At 41.0% G+C, this 22814-nt stretch overlaps 1 protein-coding gene across 6 annotated transcripts in view; it reads left to right on the forward strand.

Moving 5' to 3' along the window:
• LOC117259087 (Na(+)/H(+) exchange regulatory cofactor NHE-RF3-like) overlaps positions 1 to 17700 on the forward strand; it is a 267423-nt gene extending 249723 nt beyond the window's left edge. For 4 of the 6 annotated variants that reach the window (XM_078166828.1, XM_078166826.1, XM_078166830.1 and 1 more), the window contains 3 exons: positions 14785 to 14981; positions 15088 to 15260; positions 15933 to 17700. In XM_078166828.1, coding sequence (XP_078022954.1) covers positions 14785 to 14981; positions 15088 to 15252 — 362 coding nt within the window. In that variant the 3' untranslated portion in view covers positions 15253 to 15260; positions 15933 to 17700. The remainder of the gene's footprint in view (positions 1 to 14784; positions 14982 to 15087; positions 15261 to 15932) is intronic. The other 2 variants (XM_078166827.1, XM_078166829.1) reach the window with 2 other exon arrangements.
• Positions 17701 to 22814: the final 5114 nt, after the last annotated feature.

Raw genomic sequence — 22814 nt, forward strand, 5'->3', positions numbered from 1 at the left:
TATCTTAAATCACAAGATAAAATGCGCAGTTAGAGTAACAAATGATTCGGTGGCGACAGACGTCCACGCATCACATGTAACTGCATTCCTACCTGCCTTCAACAGTGAGGCCATGACTTCTGTTTTGGTTTGATGGTAGAGTGTCGGTGAAATAGCGTCGGGATGGGATGGTGTATCTGGGCTCCAGTGTATGCAGCAGTGCTCGAAATCCCTGATTTTCCACGACAGAATAAGGACGCAAATCCTTGGCAATAAATGCCACGATGGCCTTCGTAATTCGCTTCGCCTTTCTGATGAGGGTGGCAGCTTTGTAATTGCTTCCTCGATTGTTCTCTGGTCGGTAGCGCCACTAGTTGCCGCAGCAACAACAGCCTGCCGTCTCCCTGACTCCTCCGTCAGGTGGAATCAAGTTACATGGCTTCTCATGTTTGTTGTGTTGCCAAAGTATTTTATTTTAGCACGACACAGCTTATATAACGTGGCTCTTGTCCAGTTCGCTTCCGCCGTCAAAGTTGTAGAAGCCGAAGTATTTCCACACATCTGCTTTTAAATTAGAAGAAGCTGTTCAGCTCTCACAGCGAGGTGGGTAGCGGTCAGCCATGTTTGTTTTCCTCTGTGCGCGTGTCGGCGTGTCTGCTCCAGGTGCGCATCCCAAAGTGTCCCGGAGATGACACGTACCGCGCTTCTTAGTTCCGCATTATTTAGAACCTTCTGTATTACTCTAATTAACAGATTTAAATAATCGAAATTTGGACGTTTGTGAATCGATTCAGATTCGTCCACGTCCGAATTGCAATGCATCTAAGAATCGGAAATTTCCCCCACCCCTACAATCCACACATTACATGCTCACACAAGTGCATGTGCACACAGACACACATATGGGCTAAGTAATCACCAAAGCTCATTATTCCAGACTAACAGTCACACAACGGTCTCTAGTTTCGCAGAGCGGGCGCGGCGGAGGCGCAGCGCACCTGCGCTTCACCAACTGGGTGTGGCCAGGCGGATTTTGTAAGTTTGGCACACCGTGCGCCCTGGCGCAGCTACTCCTCTATCCCACCTCCGTCCCTCTTACCGGCGCAAGTCGGAAAGAGGGAGGAAAGAAAGCATGGAGTGGGTTTTACACAGCCCATTTCACATCACAGCAATCAAATGAGCCCCTCTACTCACCCTTAAATGTGCCACACGAAGGCGTAATGAGAGTTTACTCAATTCGCCATGGCAGAAGAGAGCAGCAGCGCCAGACGGCCAAACTTATCCCAGGAGGAAACTGATGTTTTGGTCCGGGAGGTCTGCTCGCAGTGTCCGAATATACGGAACTGCGAGCAGACCTCCACGGACTGATGATGCAAAGGTAGCCTGGGAGGAGGTCACCACAATTGTAAATTAATGTTGCGTTTCTCTCGTGCGCATGTGCGCTCTCTCTTTCTCTCTCGCAGTCTCACTCTGTTTCTTTTTTTTTTACTTTTCTAAGATGACAGATGCTGAATATATACTCCCTATCTGATGCTGTGGCTGTTGTGGTTGGCTGAGAGGGAAGTGAACTCATTAGTTTGCAGCTGTGTTAATTAAATCAGGTTGGGTTTCCATTACGCGTGCCAAACGTGCCAAACGGTGCCAGTCCCCTTTGATCTGACATCAAATGTGACGGGACAGTCGATACAGAGATATATTTATGTGCTGATTGCAGATAGTTGCATTGAATAGTGGTTTTTTTGGGTATTTATTGCATTGCATTGCGCACTGTCCGCCGGTCAGCCAAACTTAGGCTTACACCGGCTGCGCTCCCCCTGCGCTGACAGTAGACCTGGTTTCAGCTGGCGAGCTTTTAGCGCACCTTTGGCGAAGCCTTTTGGCACGAAACTGTCACTGCGCCAAGCTGGATCTGTCGACACCTCCCCCTGCTGCACCGCCACACCCATCTCAGCACACCTTGGTCTGCCAAACTACCAAACTGAGCGCGCCTCGGGTTGCACTGCTCGAAACTAGCTCTGCGCGGGGTTCGCCACCCTGCGCCACCCTGCGCCGTGCCGGGAAACTAGAGCCCAACAACTCTATTAAACACAACTGTAACAGCAACCCTACTCATAGTCCTCCAGTCCAGTGCTTTTCTCTTCCCTACCCTCACCAAATGTGCCCCTCAATAAACCAGGACTCCTATATGAATGGGAATTATGCTGAACTAAACAACATGATTGTATTATTTTGTCAGGAAATCATTTTGATGTCAGCTTATCATAATCAATATGGCAACATTCATATTCAATGCAACAGTAAAACAAGTAAAAATATAAGTCAGCAGCAACTTCAACCTATCTGATCTTATTTCAGTAACATTAGATAGATATTGAAAACTTTTGAACTTAGACAGATAAGAGCCTATCCTTAAGAGGGGTCCCCAAACTGTTTCAGCCTTCGCTGCAACCCACCTGTGGTTGGTCCATTGTAACAGCGCTAGTCTGCACACACAGGCACATGTACACACCCTCTGCTCTCTGTTCCACCTGACTCTCCACAACCAAGCTGCTTTCAGTTTACAGGCACGCTGATTTGGGGGCGGGCGGGGCGGAAAGTGAAACAAACTAATCACGTCTTGAATCTACAAAAAAAAGACTTTTTGACCAATTGTTGCGACAAATGCTGACAAGCACCTATCACTTCTGACAGCGGGTGGGTATGGAGCTACATTAGGGTCAAATGTTTTGTACTTGAAAAAATAAAATTTGAAACTGAAAATTCATGTGTTGATCTTGAATTTTGAAAAATACAACAATGTATTCAAAATGAAAATAAGTATATGAAACATTTTTTCAGGTTAAATATAATTTTGATTCACTTTGGTAATTCTTTTGAATGAATAATTTATTTTTACTTTTCACTTCCATATATATTTTAACATTACTTTCTATTTTTTCTTATTTTTTTCAGTTGCATGTTTTATCTTTTCAGATTCAGATCTTATTTTTTACAGTTTCAAATCTTATTTTTTCAGTTTCAAATCTTTTTTCACTTTCAGATCTTTTTTTTTTTCAGTTTCAAATCTGTTTTTTGAGTTTCAGACTTTTGACCCTGATGTGGTGTGGGGGGCGTGGCATCAACTGAGAGGGGTGTGGAATCATGAGTGACAGTGCCTTCAGGCAACGTAGGAACTAAAAAAATTCTGACTCAACACTTACATACACCATATTCATGTGACTGGCAGTGTAAAAATTGATGCCAGTGACAAACTTCCATTTAGAAATCTGTTTTAGACAATACTGAGCACCAATTGCAGTATAAGAGCGATAAATTATGCCAGATTTTGCAGATCAACAGCCACATTTTAAGTGCTGATATGTCCGATTTCCACATAGCACTGTGAACGCAGCGTAGTGTCCGTTTTGCTTGCGATGATGGCATCCAGTCGGTCGGGTCAATCTGCTGGAGCCCATACATCCAGCACACAGGTGAGTTAACTAAGCTTTGGGAAATCATAACAAGTATTAAGGGGTCGTTTTTGTGACAACATAACCTACATTTTCACAGCTCCATTGTCACGGCCCTGTTGATACTTCCACATCCAGACGTGTCCCCTGGATGAAACCTTTGAGCTTGGGGAAAAGGAAACAATCCTAAAACACCTCCCTACTCACCTGGTGCCACAAAAATCACCTGGAGCCAGGTCAGGTGAGTAGGGAGGTGTTTTAGGATTGTTTCCTTTTCCCCAAGCTCAAAGGTTTCATCCAGGAGACACGTTTACTGGATGAGGAAGCATCAACAGGGCCGTGATGATGGAGCTGTGGACAATCACATTTTCCAGCTCTGACAAATTCGCCACTTAAAAGATGTCACAAAAAAAAGTATGTTGTTACAAAAACAACCCCTTAATATTTGTTATGGTTTCCCAAAACTTAGTTAACATTTCTCACCTGTGTGCTGGATGTATGGGCTCCAGCAGATTGATCTGACCGACCAGACGCCATCATCGCAAGGGAAGTGGACACTACACTGCGTTCACAGTGCTATGTGGAAATCGGACATATCAGCACTTAAAATGTGGCTGTTGAACTGCAAAATCTGACATAACTTATCGCTCTATTGGTGCTCAGTACTGTCTAAAACAGATTTCTAAATGGAAGTTTGTCACTGGCATCAATTTTTACACTGCCAGTCACATGAATATGGTGTATATAAGCGTTGAGTCAGAATTTTTTTAGTTCCTACATTGCCTGAAGGCACTGTCACTCATGATTCCACACCCCTCTCAGCTGATACCATGCCCCCCATGCCACATCAGGGTCAAAAGTCTGAAACTCAAAAAACAGATTTGAAACTGGAAAAAAAAAAGATCTGAAAGTGAAAAAAAGATTTGAAACTGAAAAAATAAGATTTGAAACTGTAAAAAATAAGATCTGAATCTGAAAAGATAAAACATGCAACTGAAAAAAATAAGACCTCAAATGTTAAAATATATATGGAAGTGAAAAGTGAAAATAAATTATTCATTCAGAAGAATTACCAAAGTGAATCAAAATTATATTGAACCTGAAAAAAACATTTCATATACTTATTTTTATTTTGAATACATTGTTGTATTTTTCAAAATTCAAGATCAACGCATGAATTTTCAGTTTCAAATTTTATTTAAGTACAAAACATTTGACCCTAATGTAGCTCCATAGGCGGGCTCTCGGCCAAAAAAGACAGACAGGCCAGAGCAGACCACTTGTGGGCCAGGCCACCGGGGAACTCCCCGGTTCTCTAGTGGGCCAGTCCGGGCCTGTGAAGCAGCCTACTTCAATCGTGGTTGTGATGATGTTGCCTGTAATTAATTACCCCGCCTCTTTCACATGAACACGCATGTGGCAGGATATGATAACCCAGAGTTGACGAACTAGTTGATAACCAGCTTTGTAGTACCAGTTATCCAGATGGCCAGTATTAGAGTTAGTCAAACCAGATAACAAAAAGATATCCCGGGTAAGTTGAACTGGCTTCGTAGTACAGGACTCAGGTGTCACTATGTGTCACTATGTCACTATGTTTCTTGCAGCATTATCATGATTTATCACATGTACCTGTCAGTCAGCAGTATTCATTTACTTATTCTACAGCAATCTTATCAAACCATATTCATACAAGAGGACAAAATGAAGATCATAAACAGGGAAATAAATGATGTCTCCAAGGTTATTAAAATGAAAAGGTTAAGCACACAGAAGTAATGCTCCTTTGATTCCATTTTACAGGTTGTTGAGTGCACTGCAAAAAAAAAGCTAAATAAAAATCAGTTCATCACTGAAAGTGATCTCTGCCACACGGAGATCTATGTTGAATGATTGAATGAAAGAGAAGATTAGAGTAAAAGACCCTAAAAGTTACTGCTGGAATAAAAAAAACAAACCAGTTAATGATTAAAAATGATTATAGAGATCCAAACTGGAACTATAAAAATATTGCTTTTTTTTTTTCTTTGCTTTTTTTACAAAACTCTATTAGAATATGATCAAAATATTGTAGGACTGAAAGTCCTCAGAAATAAACCACACCAGTAAATCTAAGTGGGCTGAGGCAGGTGAATGGGGTGGCACGCTACAGAGTGTCCAGGGGTTGTAATATATACTGACCCCACGTGCAGTCAAAGCAACCTAAGGCAGATTCATGGGTCAGTGAGGTATGTTAAGCCTAAAGCCAGAGTTTTCAATGTCACAAAAGGGGCTTTGTCTAGCCTCGCTATATTGGTTGGGAAACTTATGCTGCACCATTAACTCAGGACCTGTTGATGTTCAAAGTTTTGAATTGAAATTGTTTATCACCACCACCATTGTACAGTTTGATGGCCAAAGGCAGGAATGATTTCCTGTGGCACTCAGTGGTACATCTTGGTGGTATGAGTCTCCCACTGAAAGTACTCTTGTGCCTGACCAGCACATGGTGGAGTGGGTGTGAGACATTGTCCAAGATAGTTCTTAGCTTAGACAGCATCCTCCTCTCTGACACCACCATCACCATCACACTCCGTTCCCACAACATCACTGGCCTTGCGGATCAGTTTGTTGAGTCTGTTGACTCACTGGCATCACCTTTCTTGCAAAATCCTAGAATCCTTTTTTGTGATCATTTTTTATTGGAATAATTCATTCAACACTGAAATAATACTGACACAGAGTAACAATCTGATGGTGAGAAAAGTCCCCCACCCAAATACCCACCAGGTGAAAAAATTCTCTACCTCTTCAGAGGAAGAAAGTGCAGTGTTGTAGTCAAGACCACCTAAATCGAGACCAAGTCTGACCAAGTACAGAGTGTATTGATATTGTGACAAGACCAAGACTTTGAGGGGTTAAGATCGGATTATAAGACCAAGAGCAAACCAGCGCGAGTCTCGCACTGCATGACATGCAAACCATTTGCACTCCTCAGACTGACCTGAAAGACCCACATTCTCATAAAAACACCCACGGAAAACAAATGATGATTCTTCCTCAATCATCTCTTTTACCATGAGAAATGTCTGGCAGGTGAGAGGGAAGGGAGGGAGAGACAACCACATAAGTGATAATGATTGGCTTAGGGAGAGTAACAGCGGGTATTCACAAGCACACAAGCTGGGTTGCCAGGTCTGCTTATTAGCCGCCACTTTGGGCTTGTTTTTTTGTAAAGTGTTACAAATATTGGTAGTCGCGGGTTGCAGTTTTTTGGGCTTGTTTCTAAAGTGGAGTCAGCAACACGTCTGATGACACTTCTGAGGAAGACTGGAGTCACAGTCAAAACTGTCAAGCAGGTAAGAGGAACATCTCCTACACTTTTTGTCTGAAGATAAGAAAATATTGAACAATCATAACAATCTGACATAACAAATAAAAATAAAAACAGTTTTAAATCAAGCAAAACATGACCAATATAAGTAAATCAACTTTAACAAAAGATATAAAAACATCATTCCACCTATAAACACTCAGCCAGGAAGGTCCTAAAATCATCAGACATAAAAAACACATTTTAGAAATTCTATCATAAATATACAGCAGACAGTGAACCAGACCTCAACATTATAAACTTACTTCAGACATTTTTGGCAAATTATAACACTTCGTTTTAAGAATGACACAAGAACTGATAAAAACTGGTAAACCTACCACATATGAACACTGTGAGCACTACAGTCATAATGAAACCCAATAAAAAAATTTACCCTTCCATTCAGCTCTCACCCTCTAACTGTCCAATCCACCAGAGTAAACCATAAAATAAGTTTAAATGCAGATGAAATCTTTCACTAACTTACTGTACCCACAAATCTCACAAGAAACCAAGAACCTAAATATAAAATTGACAAAATCTCAAAATTCTCCATTAACTACTCCAAATCAAACCTGTTACCACTCTCCAAAAGAGCTGAATTCTGGCAGCCCTGCTATATAATCAACTCTATCACCTATCCCTCTCTGCACAGGCACCATAAGATACCCAGGAGTTCACATTCCCCCCATGCTGTCAGAACTGGTACACTTGTGTTTCAACCCCCACAAACCCATAGAGATGGCTGGATCTACTAATCTTACTGTACTTACTACTATCTCTAGCTAGATATTCAACAACAACAAAGCAAAGAACTACTTTGATATCTCAACCCTGCTATTTATGAGCACTTCCACGAAAAATGTACTCTCGCTACAGCTCTGATAGCTTGGTGGAAAGCCCACAAAATCATATACTTAACACAACCACCTTGTAAATATACACCATTATGGAATAATCTAGAATTACTTAAGGAAAAAAAATCAAGCAAAGGTATCACCTATCTTTGCCGGATTCACTGGACCATAGATGATTTGTCATTTGTACAGATCTAAAGTGGACCTGTGAAAGGTTTTCCTCTGGGTCTTGCCATCTGGAGTTGTGGCTGACACTGCATGTTCTTTGTTTTTCAAACAAAGGGCAGCCATTTCTAAAGGAGAAGTTCAGCTCTCCATCATTCTCATGCTCTCTTTTCCCTGAGCAGCTAATGGGCTCACTGCTCCTAAACCTCTGCAGAGGCAGGACGTTACACAGGAGGGCCTGCTAAGCCCTGGATGACCTGAAGATCAGACAAGTTAGTGTGCCAAACACAAGGTTTGCAACTAAATTTCCAACAACAAGGAGAACCAAGTTGAGTTAGCACCCCAATGTCCAATTCTGCAAGAACACTGAGTGTCTCCTCGGATCTGCACCTTTGGAACAAGGACACAACAAAGAATGCTTCTGGAACCACAGCTCTTTCCAGCCTCCATCTGCCAGCTAACAAAAGCAGCACACCACAAAGTAACTTTTCCCTCCATCCATTCAAGTATTAGTAATGTAACAACTGGGCATAGCATTATTACAGTTGTACAGGCTAAGCATGACTGTTTAACTTTGTCGGTTTTGATTTAATGCTGTTCACTGAGCTATTGTTGTGATTTTTGTTGTCGTTATGTCAATGGTTAGTTGGTTTCACCAAAGCTAAGTGACGTTAGTTTGCTAATGCTTTTCAGAGAAAGAGTCTTGCATGCAATTGAACATCCTCTGTACTAATCCAGACCCTTTTGCAAGACATATCGCATACACACATGCTCATTCACAGCTTGGCTTTCAACAGAGCTTCACCCAAAGAGGAGACTCAAAGTTTCTGTCTCATCTCCTTTGTCTTTGGGTGTTTCTCAAAGTCAAGGATCCTTGCACGGCCAAGGCAAGAGTCCTTTCCTAGCATTCAGTGAACACACATTGGAACAGGCTAACCAGTGTCCCCAAGTGAATGCCATTAACCTTCAGCAGACTGAGGGGGTTTCAGTGTACTGTGATAATTTTGGCACATGTTGTTGCACAATTTTAAGCAAATGCAACCAGTATTTTCAGAGTCATGTGATTTTAGGGAGAATATATTTCTGGATCATACTCAAGAGTAAGTGAAGTAATGAAGTAAAGACAACAGCTGAAAAAAGTTCTCAATTATCAATAACAGTATATACACAGACTCACGCACAGAATCACACTGTGATACAAAGTGTTCCATATTTTGCATTTAAAGTGCATATTACCACACACTCTGCTACAATAATATGAACAGATCTGATGAGTCGCGCTGCTCTGAAACAGCTGACCTGCTGCCTGTACATTACACTGCTGTGTAATCTTCTGAAATATGTTCACCTCAAAACAAATGAGTGATGCTTTGCCCTTAAGAATATACTAACTGTGGCTGTTCTCACCACGATTCCCCCGAAAAATACCCTAATTGAAGCTGACTGAATGAAAGCAATTATCATGTCATTATCATGTGAATAGTGAGGGGAGGAGGGGAGGTGGACACCTAGTGTTCTGTCACTGCTGAAAATGATTCATTTAAAAACTTTAATGTTTTATCAAAATCACGTTATTTTAAAAATCATTATTCGGCAGTGGACACATTGCAAAGTGTAAATTATGAGGTTTCTGTCAGTATTTTTTTCACGCTTGTATGATTAAAAACTCCTGGAAACATTAATCCAAATAAATGGCATATTTATCTAAATCCTGCTGAGCTCCGCTGGCGCAAGTTTTATTGAAGAGGCCCTGTCTGCACTTACAGCAAATCGTGTGCAAAGCATTGTGGGGACTTCATACCCACAGAGGATACATTCATGCATCCTTGCAATTTCACTGAAAGAAGGACTCAGTCCTCGGTGAAATTCGGAAGGATCCATGACATTGAAACAGTCCTTCGGCAGGGGTTCGATGACATAACCTCCTTGAAATTCGGCCATTTGAGGATCCTTCCTTGACTTTGAGAAACACTTTGTTCTGACTGACCACACGGTCAGGCAAAACCTCCCCTGGTCTGAAGCAATCTTTGATTTGGCCAAATTGTAGTTCTCTGTTGTCAGCCATCTTGTTTGTAGGCCAGATGGCCATTGTTTCACACATACATCTTTTGTCTCTCTCTCGCATACACACACAGACACACATACTTATACACATCCATGCTTGTGTGTAGTTAGTTAGGTAGGATTTGTGTGTTTTGTTTGCTTTGCTTACTTTATAAATAAATACTTTTGGAATCATACTCGCTATCTGTTTATCATTGCACTAGAGTGAATGAATAGTCAACCTCTGCTATGTCAAGAACTCCTAAGTCCTTCAGCCATTATTATTAATAAGGTAAATTTGGTTATGGTTATTACTGTAATTATTACTCAAAATTCCAAATTGATAGTTAAGTGAATTTTATGATTAACTGGCTATCATTTTTCACTTTTGGGAATGGTGCCCCACAAGGTGATTTAAAGGCGCCATATGTAAGAATGTGGCCAAAACGGTTACTGCACTCAAATTCAAAATACTGCCGCGAGTTGTGACCGCCCCCCGTTCGAGCAAGTCCGGCTTCTCTGCTGCTAACGCTGCTGCCGGGATACAGCGGAGAAGGAGCCGGCTGCTAATTCTATGTACCGGGACACTGCTAATGCTGCTTGCCGTGCTGCTAACAATTGTTTCTCAAAAAAAATCAGTCGAGTCGATGACCCACCTTCACATGGGCTACAATGTATGATCAAAAATGAATAACAGTTGAAAGTATTCCAAATGTCCATCCCCGTCTAGCTATGATGCTAGTTAGCCAACTTTGGCTAAAGCTTACCTGTCGGGTAGAAGAGTAGCCACTTCGACATCCGATTTCAAATTCTTCAAGGTTGTTTGGGTTTTGTCACTCCGACAGCCATTGTAGCTCAGTCGTAACTACTGGCAACCCGAATGCTGAGACTCTACTGACTGCCGTGACTGGTAGACGGCAGTGGGTGGCGCAACAGGCCAAAACACAAATTCAAAACATAAACATGATTTGCAGACCGTAAATTTTTTTTTTAAATGCGAATATTCTGGCTGTACTATTGTTGTCGGTGAGATCAGTATGTTATATTAACATTATTCCATAGTCTCTGTGACATATTAGGATGATTTTACGGCTATTTGCTTTTTTTGTTTGTTTGTTTGTTTAATTTTTTTTATTTAACAACATAAAACTTCAACAAAGACAATACATATCCTTACAACATAAACTTACAATAAAACCACACATATCCAACAATTTAGAACAAAACAAAACAACACATACCCAACAACACATAACTACAACAAAACAACACATACAGTTACACATAAAAATATGTGCATACCTCTCATCTTTGATACATGAACCAAAAATGTATGTCTTTTAACTCAAAAAAGTTTGCTCTATAGCAGCTAAAAAGTTCATTAAACTAGGCTATATTAAATTTTCATCCCAAGTTTTTGATATTGCCAAGACGTCCCATCTCTTTATATCCGCACTGTTTCCCTTAGTTTTCAACATAATCTTTGTTAGCAAATAATGATGTTTAAGGTACATTATAAAATTTCTTAAAATAATCCTTTTTTGAGTTTTAAATATGAAGGCTTTTTCTGAGCACCACAATAGTATTTAACAGCATATTTTGTTCTTCTTGAAAACCCCAAATAATATTAATGGGGGATAATGATAAAACAAGTCCTTGCTCGGATAACCAAACTGCCAGCTGATACCAAAAGAGAGCAACGTCTGGACAATACCAAAATAAATGCATAATGTCTTCCTCCTCATCTCCACAAAATCTACATGTATTGTCATCTGTTATTCTCCATATTTTAAGCATCTTTCTTGTTGCTAATATTTTATAGAAAATTTTTAACTGAAAAACCATAATTGAAAGAATGGATGTAATTTTCCAATCGATGGACCGCACTGAGCTAGAAATAGCTTGGATGAAAACCATTCATGATTATTATATAATTTTTGTATCCATGCAGCTTTTAAAGTAAAATCAAGTGCTGAAAGACTTTAATCCCAGGTCTCCATTCTCACGCGTATTATACAAATAATTACGTTTAATTTTGTCAGTTTTACGGCTCCAAATGAAATTAAAAATTCTTTTTTCAAAAGTTTTTAAAAAAGTTGCACCAGGAGAAGGCAGAACCTGCAAAAGATAAGTAAATTGTGAAAGTATCAGTGAATTAAGTACAGTAATTTTTCCATAAATAGAGAGATATTTACCTCTCCAAGCCTGGAGAATTCTGTCCACTTTTTTAAGCTTTAGATCAAAATTAATTTTCACAAGAAGGTTTTAGAAGGATATATTCCTAATAGGTTCATGGGGCCATCAGAGCATTTTATAGGGACCCTACAGGAAACTTGAAAATCTGTTTTCTTCAAAGATCCAATTTTAAGGGATTTTTTGGGGGAGTTTTTCCTTATCCGCTGTGAGGGCCCTAAGGACAGAGGGATGTCATATGCTGTAAAGCCCTGTGAGGCAAATTGTGATTTGTGATATTGGGCTTTATAAATAAAATTGATTGACTGAACTGACATCGTGATATGGTGCATTTTTAGAACCAATATTGGTGTAAAATAAAACAAATATTACAAAAAAAACTTGCTAGTCTAAAGTTTTTCTTTTTTTTTTTTTTTTAATATGTCAGAGCCAGTCAGGAAGATTTAGCAGGCAACAGCGAGGTCCACAAGTATGAAACAGGCCTACCTGATTGTAAAGACAGTGATTGACAGTAAGATTAAGCACCATTACAGATAAGGCAAGTAGCATCAGATGAGAGAGAGACCACCTTGCGTCTCGCAGCTTCACTGTCAGGTGAGGGAGAGCCCGGTGGGCCACTGGCAGGCTGACACTTTATAGTTTGTAAAGTTAAAAAACTCCAACAGTTACTGTGTTATGTAATTGTAATTTAGAAATTAAAATTATTTATTAATTATTGTTATTAATTTACTCTTAACATGATAGCAAAAACAACTGAAAATATTACAACATGCATCGCAATTTTTTTAGAGAAGCTGCCATGAAATCAAGGATTTCAGGCCTCAAAAATCACAAAAAATGCCTGAAAAATCCTGGAGGGACTGTCATGATGCCCTGTATACTATGGGCTTCTCACTTACTTGGGTAGGCATGTCCTAATTGGCTGGCTATGTTTATGCAGACTTCAGTAAGCCATCGCATGCCCCTAACTGGAGGAGACTATTACCCATAGAATCCAGTAGAGGACTCCAGCTGTGTTAATAGAACTAGGGTTACATTATTGTAACCGCCCTCACTTCCCACCACTGCCAGTTACTCCGAGCTACCAAATTTCATGATGATCATCTAGTTGGTGATCTTCTGGATCTTGTGCTGTGTGAGTGGCAGCCAGCAACAGTTGCTCTGTTTTTTCTGGGTCTTTTTTGTGTGTTTTTTTTTTAGCTCTGTTTTTGTCCAGTTGAAGTCCAATGAGATGAAAAGTTTTCACCATTTTGTCTGTTGTAGGGACCCTTGTTTTAAACCACATGTCCCTCTTTGCCCAACAAGAAGTTGCTGACAGCACCTTCATTTACAACAAAGGTCTGTTGTTGTTGCTTCAACCAAGAGTACAAGCAAGGGAGTAAACCGAAATCCCCAAGGACTTGAGGAGGATTCAAGACTATATTGGCAGACAGCAATCACAGGGAGAGTGGCAAGAGGAAAGGTGGGGGACTTGCTATTCAAATCTGTTTTGGGGGATGAGGGGAATTCCTTTAACCCTCCTGTCTCCAAGAATACCATACAGCTCTTCCCAACAATTCTACACACAGCACACCAGCCTCCTCAGCAGAGCAGGTGAGAAGTGATCTGAGTGGACTCCTCCTGAGTAAAGCTGCAGGTCCCAGCAGCATCAGCCATGTGGAGCACAGCACATCTTTAACCTGAGCCTGAGTCCGGAGAGGGTCCCTGTACTGTGGAAGACATTCTCCCTGGTTGCTGTACCTTTTCTCTCATCTAATAAATCACTTATGACTGTCCATTTTCACATTAACTGCAGGGGTCAGATGTGGGTCTATGGTCTTTTTCATAGTCTTGGTGCCGTAATGGGGTATTTTGGAGGGATTTTACTTACATTTTTTATCAATTCTGATGTTTGTATGGATGAGGGGCCCAATTTGAAAAATGCTGTCCCCCTGTTCCTAATTCCTAATGGCTGACATGCCAATTCTCCACCTGTATCTCTGTCCAGGACACTGGGTAACCAGGGCAACAGCTGCTTATGTCATTTTCCTTTCAAAGAGTATGGCTAGAGTATTGCCTGGAGCTCCACTTCTAAATACAGCTAGAGATGTGGCTGTAGTCAACTTGATGTGATAGAGATCAGGTTCTATTTTAGTTGTATGAGTGATATTTTAAAATCCTAATTCACAATAAACAAATGAAAACTGCAACTATTTGTTTCCCAGATTGTCAGCAGTTATTTTTGCACATAAAAAAAGTCAAATTTTAAAAACTTCAACCTGAAAAAAAAAAATCTGAAAAAAGAAATGCAACATGGAAACAACAACAACAACATTCTAAATAAATTATTTATTTATTTATTACAATTAAACTACATTAAAATGTCAATGCAAAATGTTTAATTCACCAAAGTCTTTGACAAACAGTGGCTATCATACTGGGCTAGCATAATCAGACTTTACACATTGAGGTTGCTATGGCTAATTAAATCTTACTTTAGGACCAAGTTAAATTTATGTCAAAGTAGCCAGGACATTGCATTTTATCATAGTCTAAATTATGTTTCAAAGGCTTTTATGTAACCCTTAATGATAAGAAATCAGCCAATAATGACCTTAGCAACTTAAAGACCTGTGTGTTTCTAGCCCCATGTACAAGAAAGTTTACTCAAACCCATTTTGTAACCTTTCTCTCAATAATAATCAGGTGATTTGAAGTCTCTCTGCATGTGTGCTTTTTCCTTTCCAATCCTGCTGTGATCCAGTTCATGTGCTGAGGGAGGTGGATGTGGGAAGTCCAGCTGAGGGGGCACAGATGGAGGATGGAGACCTGCTGCTAGCTGTCAATGGGAAACCTGTTGAGTCTATGGAGCATGAGAACATTGTCAGAGAGATTAGACAAAGTGGTGATAAAGTCACCCTCACCTCTATATCTTTACCAGGAAGAGACTTTTACAGAAAGGTAAGTACAGCTGTATCAATATGTTCACTGCAGTAGAACTCATCATTGACATCATTGACACTGTAACAGAACTTGCCATCAAATGATTTCTGTTGTTTTCCTGCAGTTAGGCATTTCTCCCCTATTATTCCATGACAAATCTCCACTCCAGGATGACAGGCAGCAGACAGCAGATGGATGTCTGTCATATCCCACAGTGTGTGTTCAGGAAAGGGAGGAGACAGGCTCTGGTTTTCACTCAGACTGTGTCCCACTCAGTCAGGAACTTTAACCACACAGGTATGATCCTGCTACTCAATACATCCTCATCCTCACTGTGACTCTGGCAGAAATACTGTGTCCCATCCCAGCCAGGGGCCTGCTTAATTTCCTCACTGATTCAGTTTTTATCAAATTGCATTAATTAGCAGAGGTTTACTGCATGTCAGAATCAAAATCCTGGTTGGATATAGTAAGTTTGTTAATCAGGATTCTCTTAAGTTACAGCTTTTAAGCCTGTCAGTCAATTCTTTGAACAGCAGTTTCTGGCTTCACATACAAATATTACACAGCATCAGAGAGGCACCTGGAAGCGTCTGCTGAACCCCATAACCTGGAGCTGTAGAAATCAAATTTCTGTGGACAGGTAAATTTTAGTTTAAATCCTGAGCCCCCTGACATAAGTACTTTTACAACAGGAATGGGGTTATACTGATAACATCTTGATCCCTACTAGGGTTGTAGCGATATACTGGTTTCAAGGTATACCATGGTATAAAAGTTGATGGTTATTATACCATGTACATTTGCTCATCTACGATACTGAGAAAAAAAAATGCAACTGGACATTGAATCTCCCCTTTATTTGAGTTATTTTTTAAATCCATTAACAAAATGGTTTGAGGTTTCAATTATAGTAATAAACCCTTTGTTTCAACCTAAAATAACCCTTCTGCTTTCATTCCTTTAAAGCTCATTCTGACTGGCTCCTCTCCATCCTCTGGCTGGGTAGAAAGACCATTCAAGTGCACCCTGATGGATGCATAAGAGCTGCTTCCATCACTGTCACCGACAAGTCATATATTGTTCCTGTGGCTCGTGTGGTTCCTCTACATCAGTTGAGTGATGAGGAAAAGGATGTCCATTCAGACAACTAGGAAGGCTTTTCTCCTGTTTCAAATGCCACATATGACCTCACCTCATTGGGAATAACTGAAAAGTGAAGCCCTCAGAAAAAAAATAATATGTGGACACAGCATATGACCCCCAGACTTTGTTTTATTGACAGTATACTGCTTACTGACAGTGTACTTCTACTTCTAATTCTACTTCAGAGGAAAACATAGGACCACTACATTTACCTGACAGAGACATATTACTGGTTACATTGCAGATTAAGATTTTACCCACAAAATAAAACAATTCAAATATGATGCATTATTATTCAATAAACTGTCCAGCATTATATTACAGTTGTTGGGATTCACAGGACCACAGATGATTTGTCATTTGGTAAAATCTAAACTGGTCATTTAAAGGCTTCCTTCTCTGCATGCTCTTTGATCTCCAAACAAAGACAGCTATTTGACACCCATCTCCAGGATCTCCCACCTCACACCTCAGTGAGACACAAGTCTCACAACTTGATTGGACAGGACTTTTGCAGTGACATGTGACTCTGTGACGTCAACGGCATCTGTAGAAGGTCTGCTCCCTTCAGACAGTCCCCTCTCTTACTCAGGAACTGCGGAGCAGCCTACACCTCTTTCTGGCTGGGCCTGGACTAGCCCAGATGCTCAGACCCTTGCTCCTTGCCATGAACCATCAAAGGTGGGGCAATTGATGGTTCATGGCAAGGACCATCAAAGGTGGGGCAATTGATCACAGACTCTCTATCCTGAACCAGAAAGTTAGAGGTGCAAGCACAAGGTTTGCAACTAGCTTTCCAGCAACAAGGAAGTAAGTGAGTTAGCACCCAGCGTCTAACTCTGCAAGGACCCCGAGTGACTGGCTTCCTCGGATCAGAACCTTTGGAACAAGGACACAGCAAAGACTGCATCTGGAACCACAGCTCTTTCTGGCCTTCTTCCGCCAGCTAACGAAGAAGCACACCACCAAGTGACTCTTTCTTTCATCCACTCAAGGATTGGTAACGTAACAACTGGGCATAGCTTTATCACAGGCTAAGCAAGACTGTTTAACTTATTGTATGTGATTTAATGCTATCATTGAGTTATTGTTGTGATTGTTTGCAGTAAGGTCATTGATTGGTTGGCTTTGCCAAAGTTAAGTGTTTCATTTGCTAGTACTGTTCACAAACAGATTCTTGCACACAACTAGAGGAATCTCTGCACTAATCCAGACTGTTTGCAACACAAATCACATTGACATAGACTCATTAACAAATAGGCTTTCAACAGAGCTACACCCAAACAGGCATCTCAAAGTTCCTGCTTCTTTTCCTTTGTCTTTGTCCTGACCACACAGTCAGACAAACACCTCCCCCGATCTGAAGCCTTTGATTCGGCCATCTTGTAGTTCTCTGTTGTCAGCCATTTTGTTTTGTAGGCCAAACGGCTCTTTGATCACTACACCCGCCTTTGTCTTTCTCTCTCTCTCTCTTGCGCGCACACACACACACACACACACACACATCAAGCTTGTATATAGTTAGTTAGAATTTGTGTGTTTTGGTTTTGCTTTGCTACTTTGTGAATAAATATAATTCTTTGCAATCATACCTGCTGTCTGTTTAATGTTGCACAAGAGTGAATGAACAATCAACCTCTGCTGGGTCAAGAACTCCGAAATCCTTCAGTCTTTACTATTAATTTTGGTTATTGTCAATTATTTAATTATTAATAAAAACTACAAATTGATAGTTTAGCGTATTTTATGAGACTGATATCTTTAACCCTATGGGCACGAATGACGCATAGTGCGTCCAAATTCACACCTGTTCTTCTCTGTGGATTTTCTCCGCGACCGTGCGTCCTAGCGAGAAGCCACGCATATCACGTGAAAGAGCGGAACTGTAGCCTTTCCGAGAAGGCCAAGCACTTGTCGGTAATCCAATGTTTTCACAGCGAAAAAAAATGATAAAGTTACACTAAAATGATGTATAACAGAGCTTTCATACAGCTTTGCACACACATTACTCTTGGATGGATTACTCGCGAACGCACAGAAATGCCACGCATATCACATAAAAGCGCAGGAGCAGAGCTTTCCAGGAATACCACACACATCATTGTACTATCATCCCATCACGCTATAAATACAGATTGATTGTCCACAAAATAAAAACCTGACGAAATTCTTTACAATCCATTATACAGATCTTGTTATCAGTCACTTCATATAGTGAGGAATATCGTATCTTACCACGTCTTAGGCTTGCGTGTGTTTCTCCCTGTCTATCCACATTTGTAGTTCGGCTTTCAAGATGCAAATATCTCCATATTGTCCAGTTGACACTCCATCAAACTTTGTATGACAAGACCAGCCACTTCACCTTTGCGCACCCAGACAACTGCAGCCTAATGCATGCTGACAGGGCCGTAGTCACCATACACATTGAGGGGGACACGTGCCCCCCCCCACCAATGCCCAAAATGTTCCCCCAGTATATAACTGAAACTGAAAAACAAATATTATCTTGGAGGACATCATTGCACTTGGTTGACTATTTTTCTATGATCTTAGATGTAAATATTGCATGTTTCTTTCAGATAAAACACATTTTTGACTTGTGAATGAGTCAATGGAATTTCTTGCAATAATGAAAAAATACTGGCAATCATGTCCGCCTGGCACAAACCACATGTTTTGGACAGCTGTGAAGTGGCAGAATGTCCCAGCATCATGGTTCTTATATTGCCAGATTCCAGAGAGTCTCCCCTCTTCAGATATGGCAGAATATGTCTTTTTCCAACTTGCTATGGTGAGATACATGTAAAAATGTAAGAATTTAGTCACACGGATTTGTTTTTTTCATTGATATAAAAATTAATATAAAATACAGGCACATAGAAGGACATGGAATGATGGCAAATCTGGTTAGCCCAGATTTTCCTGAAAAAAAACAAGATATAGCATGTGTATGTAGCCTTTACAATGACTGTGATATGAGCTTAAAACTAAAGGCAGTAAAAATACCCCAAAAACGCCTAGGATCCATAGGGTTAACTGGCTATCATTTTCCCTTTACGGGAATGGTGCCCCACAAGGTGATTTAATGTTAATTAAGTCACATTATTCAATATGATTATTAATTATTAATAATAATTATTAATTATTTCCGATAGCCAATTTACAACATAATTGGAGCCTCTGTGTGACGCCCTAAAATTTATGTTCACAACATATTCACTGCCCCTTGGTGAGGCCTAATATGTTGATCCCAACAGAGTAGTAAACTCCACCTTTAACAGATGTTAAGAAAATGTACGTACACTGTGCTGATAATGCCTCTCTTTCAGTCTGCACTTTAAAAATTTGGTGCGGGACTTTTACTGTTATATTAATTAGATTAATACTTTTACCCATAAAAAAGTTTTGAGTAGGCCTACTTTTCTACCACTGCCAATATTTCCAGTAAGAGAAAGTGTGAAAAGTAAAGCCTGGGGCCACTATAACACTAAATCTGCCCCTGAAAACCACCCCCAGTCGTAGCTACTCGTGGTCAGAAACACTGGTGAAGTAAACTCAGCAGATGAATTGATTTCCAAATCGGTGCACTGGCTCCTTGCATTGACAAAATTACTATGGTTATTTAGAGCAGTGGTTCTCAAACTTTTTACACTGTGTTCCATCTGATAAAAAATTGAGCTCTCCAAGTATCACCATTATGACCAACCTAAACATACATTGGTGGAGCCTTACCTTATTAGCTACGGAGAGGTCACACAGGAGACATGTTTCTTTCTAATATGTGGATTATTTATTGTTGATTATTTCCCGCCACAGCCACACTGCAAGGTTCAGCACCTCTCTATCTCTCATACACACAGCAAATGAGGATGTTGCCTCCCTAACCTGAGGATCGGGGGGGGGGCGGCAGATCCTCTGTCTTGCCGGCACTGTGATTAAAACTGGTAAAAATAGAGGAGACGCACATTGTGCTGGTGTTAACTTCACGGCAGTGGGATTTATTTTTTCTCACAAAACATTATACTACAACACAATATGTATTCAAAACATCCTCTCGTCCAGCTCGCCTGTGGAACCTGTAGGCCTACATCCAGCTGGCCGTGGCTTTCACCAGTCCAGGAATCGGCGTCTGCTCGTCCAGCCTGACCCCTCCCCTCCATCCCGGTCAGGAGGAACTGCAGCCCGGCGCCACAAACATCGGGCTCCATCCCGTCACCGTCGTACCTCCAGGCAGTCGGAGGCGCGCACTCGGGAGCAGCACACCCCCTCTGTGCTAGTGATCAGGACCTCCATGGTCAGGCACATGGAAGTGCACAATGGCCGCACCTTCTGCCACCCTGGTGCCCGTGTCAGTGAGGTTGCATCCTCCGCCCTCCAGCTGACTGCACGGCACAGCTCGGCCTCCACACTGGTCCTGGAGGCCGGTATCAACGACCTCAGGAACCAGCAGTCAGAGGTCCTCAAGCAGGACTTAATCTCCCTGGTGGACCGCCTGCTGGACACGGGGAAGCGGCTAATTATTTCCGGCCTGGTTCCCCCACCTCGTTATGGTGACGTCACCACCAGCCGCCTTCGTCAGCTGCACCTGTGGCTGAAGGGATACTGCTTGTCCAAAAGTATCCCTTTTGTGGACAATTTTATAGCTTTTTTAAATAGACCCCACCTTTTTAAACGGGACGGTCTCCACCCAAACCAGGAGGGATCACAGCTTTTATCAGTCAACATTGACCTGACCGTCCGATCTTGCACCACAGCCACCTGCTGACTCACTGCTCACCCACCTCCACCATCCTCCACTACACATTGCACCAACACACACTTCTCCCTCAGTAGCACCTTCTCTGCAACCGGAAACACAGGACATTCACACCATAAAAACTATCATTACACTTAGAAAGTTGAAACCCAAGAATGTTTTTAGACCTAACCGTGTTTTTAACATCCATTTGAAAAGTCATGAAGAGCGCACGTTCAGCACAAACATTAAAATGGCAGTGCTGAACGTGCGCTCCCTTTTAAACAAATCTTTTATCATAAATGATTTAATTTTAGACAATAACCTAGACAGTATTCTCCTTACAGAGACATGGCTTGGCACCGACGCACCTGTTGTTCTCACTGAGGCTTCCCCACCAAATTTTAACTTTTTATATTCTATTAGGGGAGGTAAAAGAGGAGGCGGAACTGCATCAGTAACATAAACCACAATGTCCTCAAATGAAGTTTCTTTTAGCAGTTACACGTCATTTGAGCATCATGCCTTTGTTTTTAGCAGCCCTCCTATCCTTTGCATAACGGTTTACAGACCACCCCAGTACTCCATTTCTTTTATCAGTGATTTCTCTGAATTATTATCAATCATTTACTCCACCTACAACAGGATTTTAATAACTGGTGATTTTAATCTACACATTGACAACACCTCTGACCCAGTATCCAGAGAATTTTTAAACCTCTTAAACTGTTTGGATTTTACACAACATATCAAGCAGCCGACCCACAGCAGAGGGCGCACCCTGGACCTGGTCATAATCTATGGCCTGTCCGTGGGTGTGTCCTCTGTTGTGGATCTGGCTGTGTCCAACCACTTTTGTGTGTTTTTTAACATCACCAGTTTTAACCAACAGGAGGCCCCGGTGAGAACGGTGAGGAAACGCTACCTAACTTCTGAAGTGGCTGCAAATTTTATCCAGATTTTACAGAGCACTCCTGCAGAGATTTTACCAGCACCCTGTGATTTTATTGTAGACAATTTTAACAGCAAACTCAAGTCAATGCTGGACTCAGTGGCTCCACTTTTAATCAAAACAATTAGAACAAAACCTACACCCCCATGGAGAAATCAGGCAATCAAACAACTGAAAAGATACTGCAGGAGTGCTGAAAGAAGATGGAGAAAATCAAACCTAACAGTCCACTATGAAATATTGCATCAACATCTCAAAACCTACAATAACACAGTCAAACAGGCAAGAATTTCCCACTTCAAAAAACTAATCTCTGACAATAAAAACAATCCCAAATTCCTCTTCTCCACAATTGATATTTTAACAAACAGTAATTTTAACAGATCACCTAAGACAACAACCAATGCCCTTTGTGAGGACTTTGCAGACCACTTCAGAAGTAAAATCAGTGACATCAGATCCAGTCTTTTATCTCAACAGATTTTAACTGTCGACACACCTGGATCATTGCTTTTACCTGAGGAAACACTGGAGAGTTTTGCCCTGGTTGATGCAAGGACACTTGGTCGAGTTTTCTCCCGAGTAAAGCCCACAACCTACCTTTTAGACCCAATTCCCACACACCGTTTTTTAAAACATTTTATGGATTCTTTGAGGAACAGTACATGGTGAATTGCTCTCTTCAGATAGGTGTCTTCCCGGCCTCCTTGAAAACGGCGGTGGTGAAGCCCCTTCTGAAGAAGAGCAATTTAGACCCCAACATTTTTAATAATTATCGGCCTGTATCCAACTTACCATTTTTACGCAAAATTTTAGAAAAACAGGTTTTTAACCAAGTAAATGATTTTTTAAATACAAATAACACTTTAGAGAAGTATCAGTCTGGTTTTAGGATGTACCACAGTACCGAGACAGCCCTTTTAAAGATTTTAAATGAAATCAGGTGCAATTTAGATAACCATAAACTCACAGTCTTGGTACTACCGGATCTAACCGCCACCTTCGATACAGTAGA

The sequence above is a fragment of the Epinephelus lanceolatus genome, chromosome 4 (genome assembly GCF_041903045.1).
Source record: "Epinephelus lanceolatus isolate andai-2023 chromosome 4, ASM4190304v1, whole genome shotgun sequence".
In the NCBI taxonomy this organism is placed as follows: Eukaryota; Metazoa; Chordata; class Actinopteri; order Perciformes; family Serranidae; genus Epinephelus; species Epinephelus lanceolatus.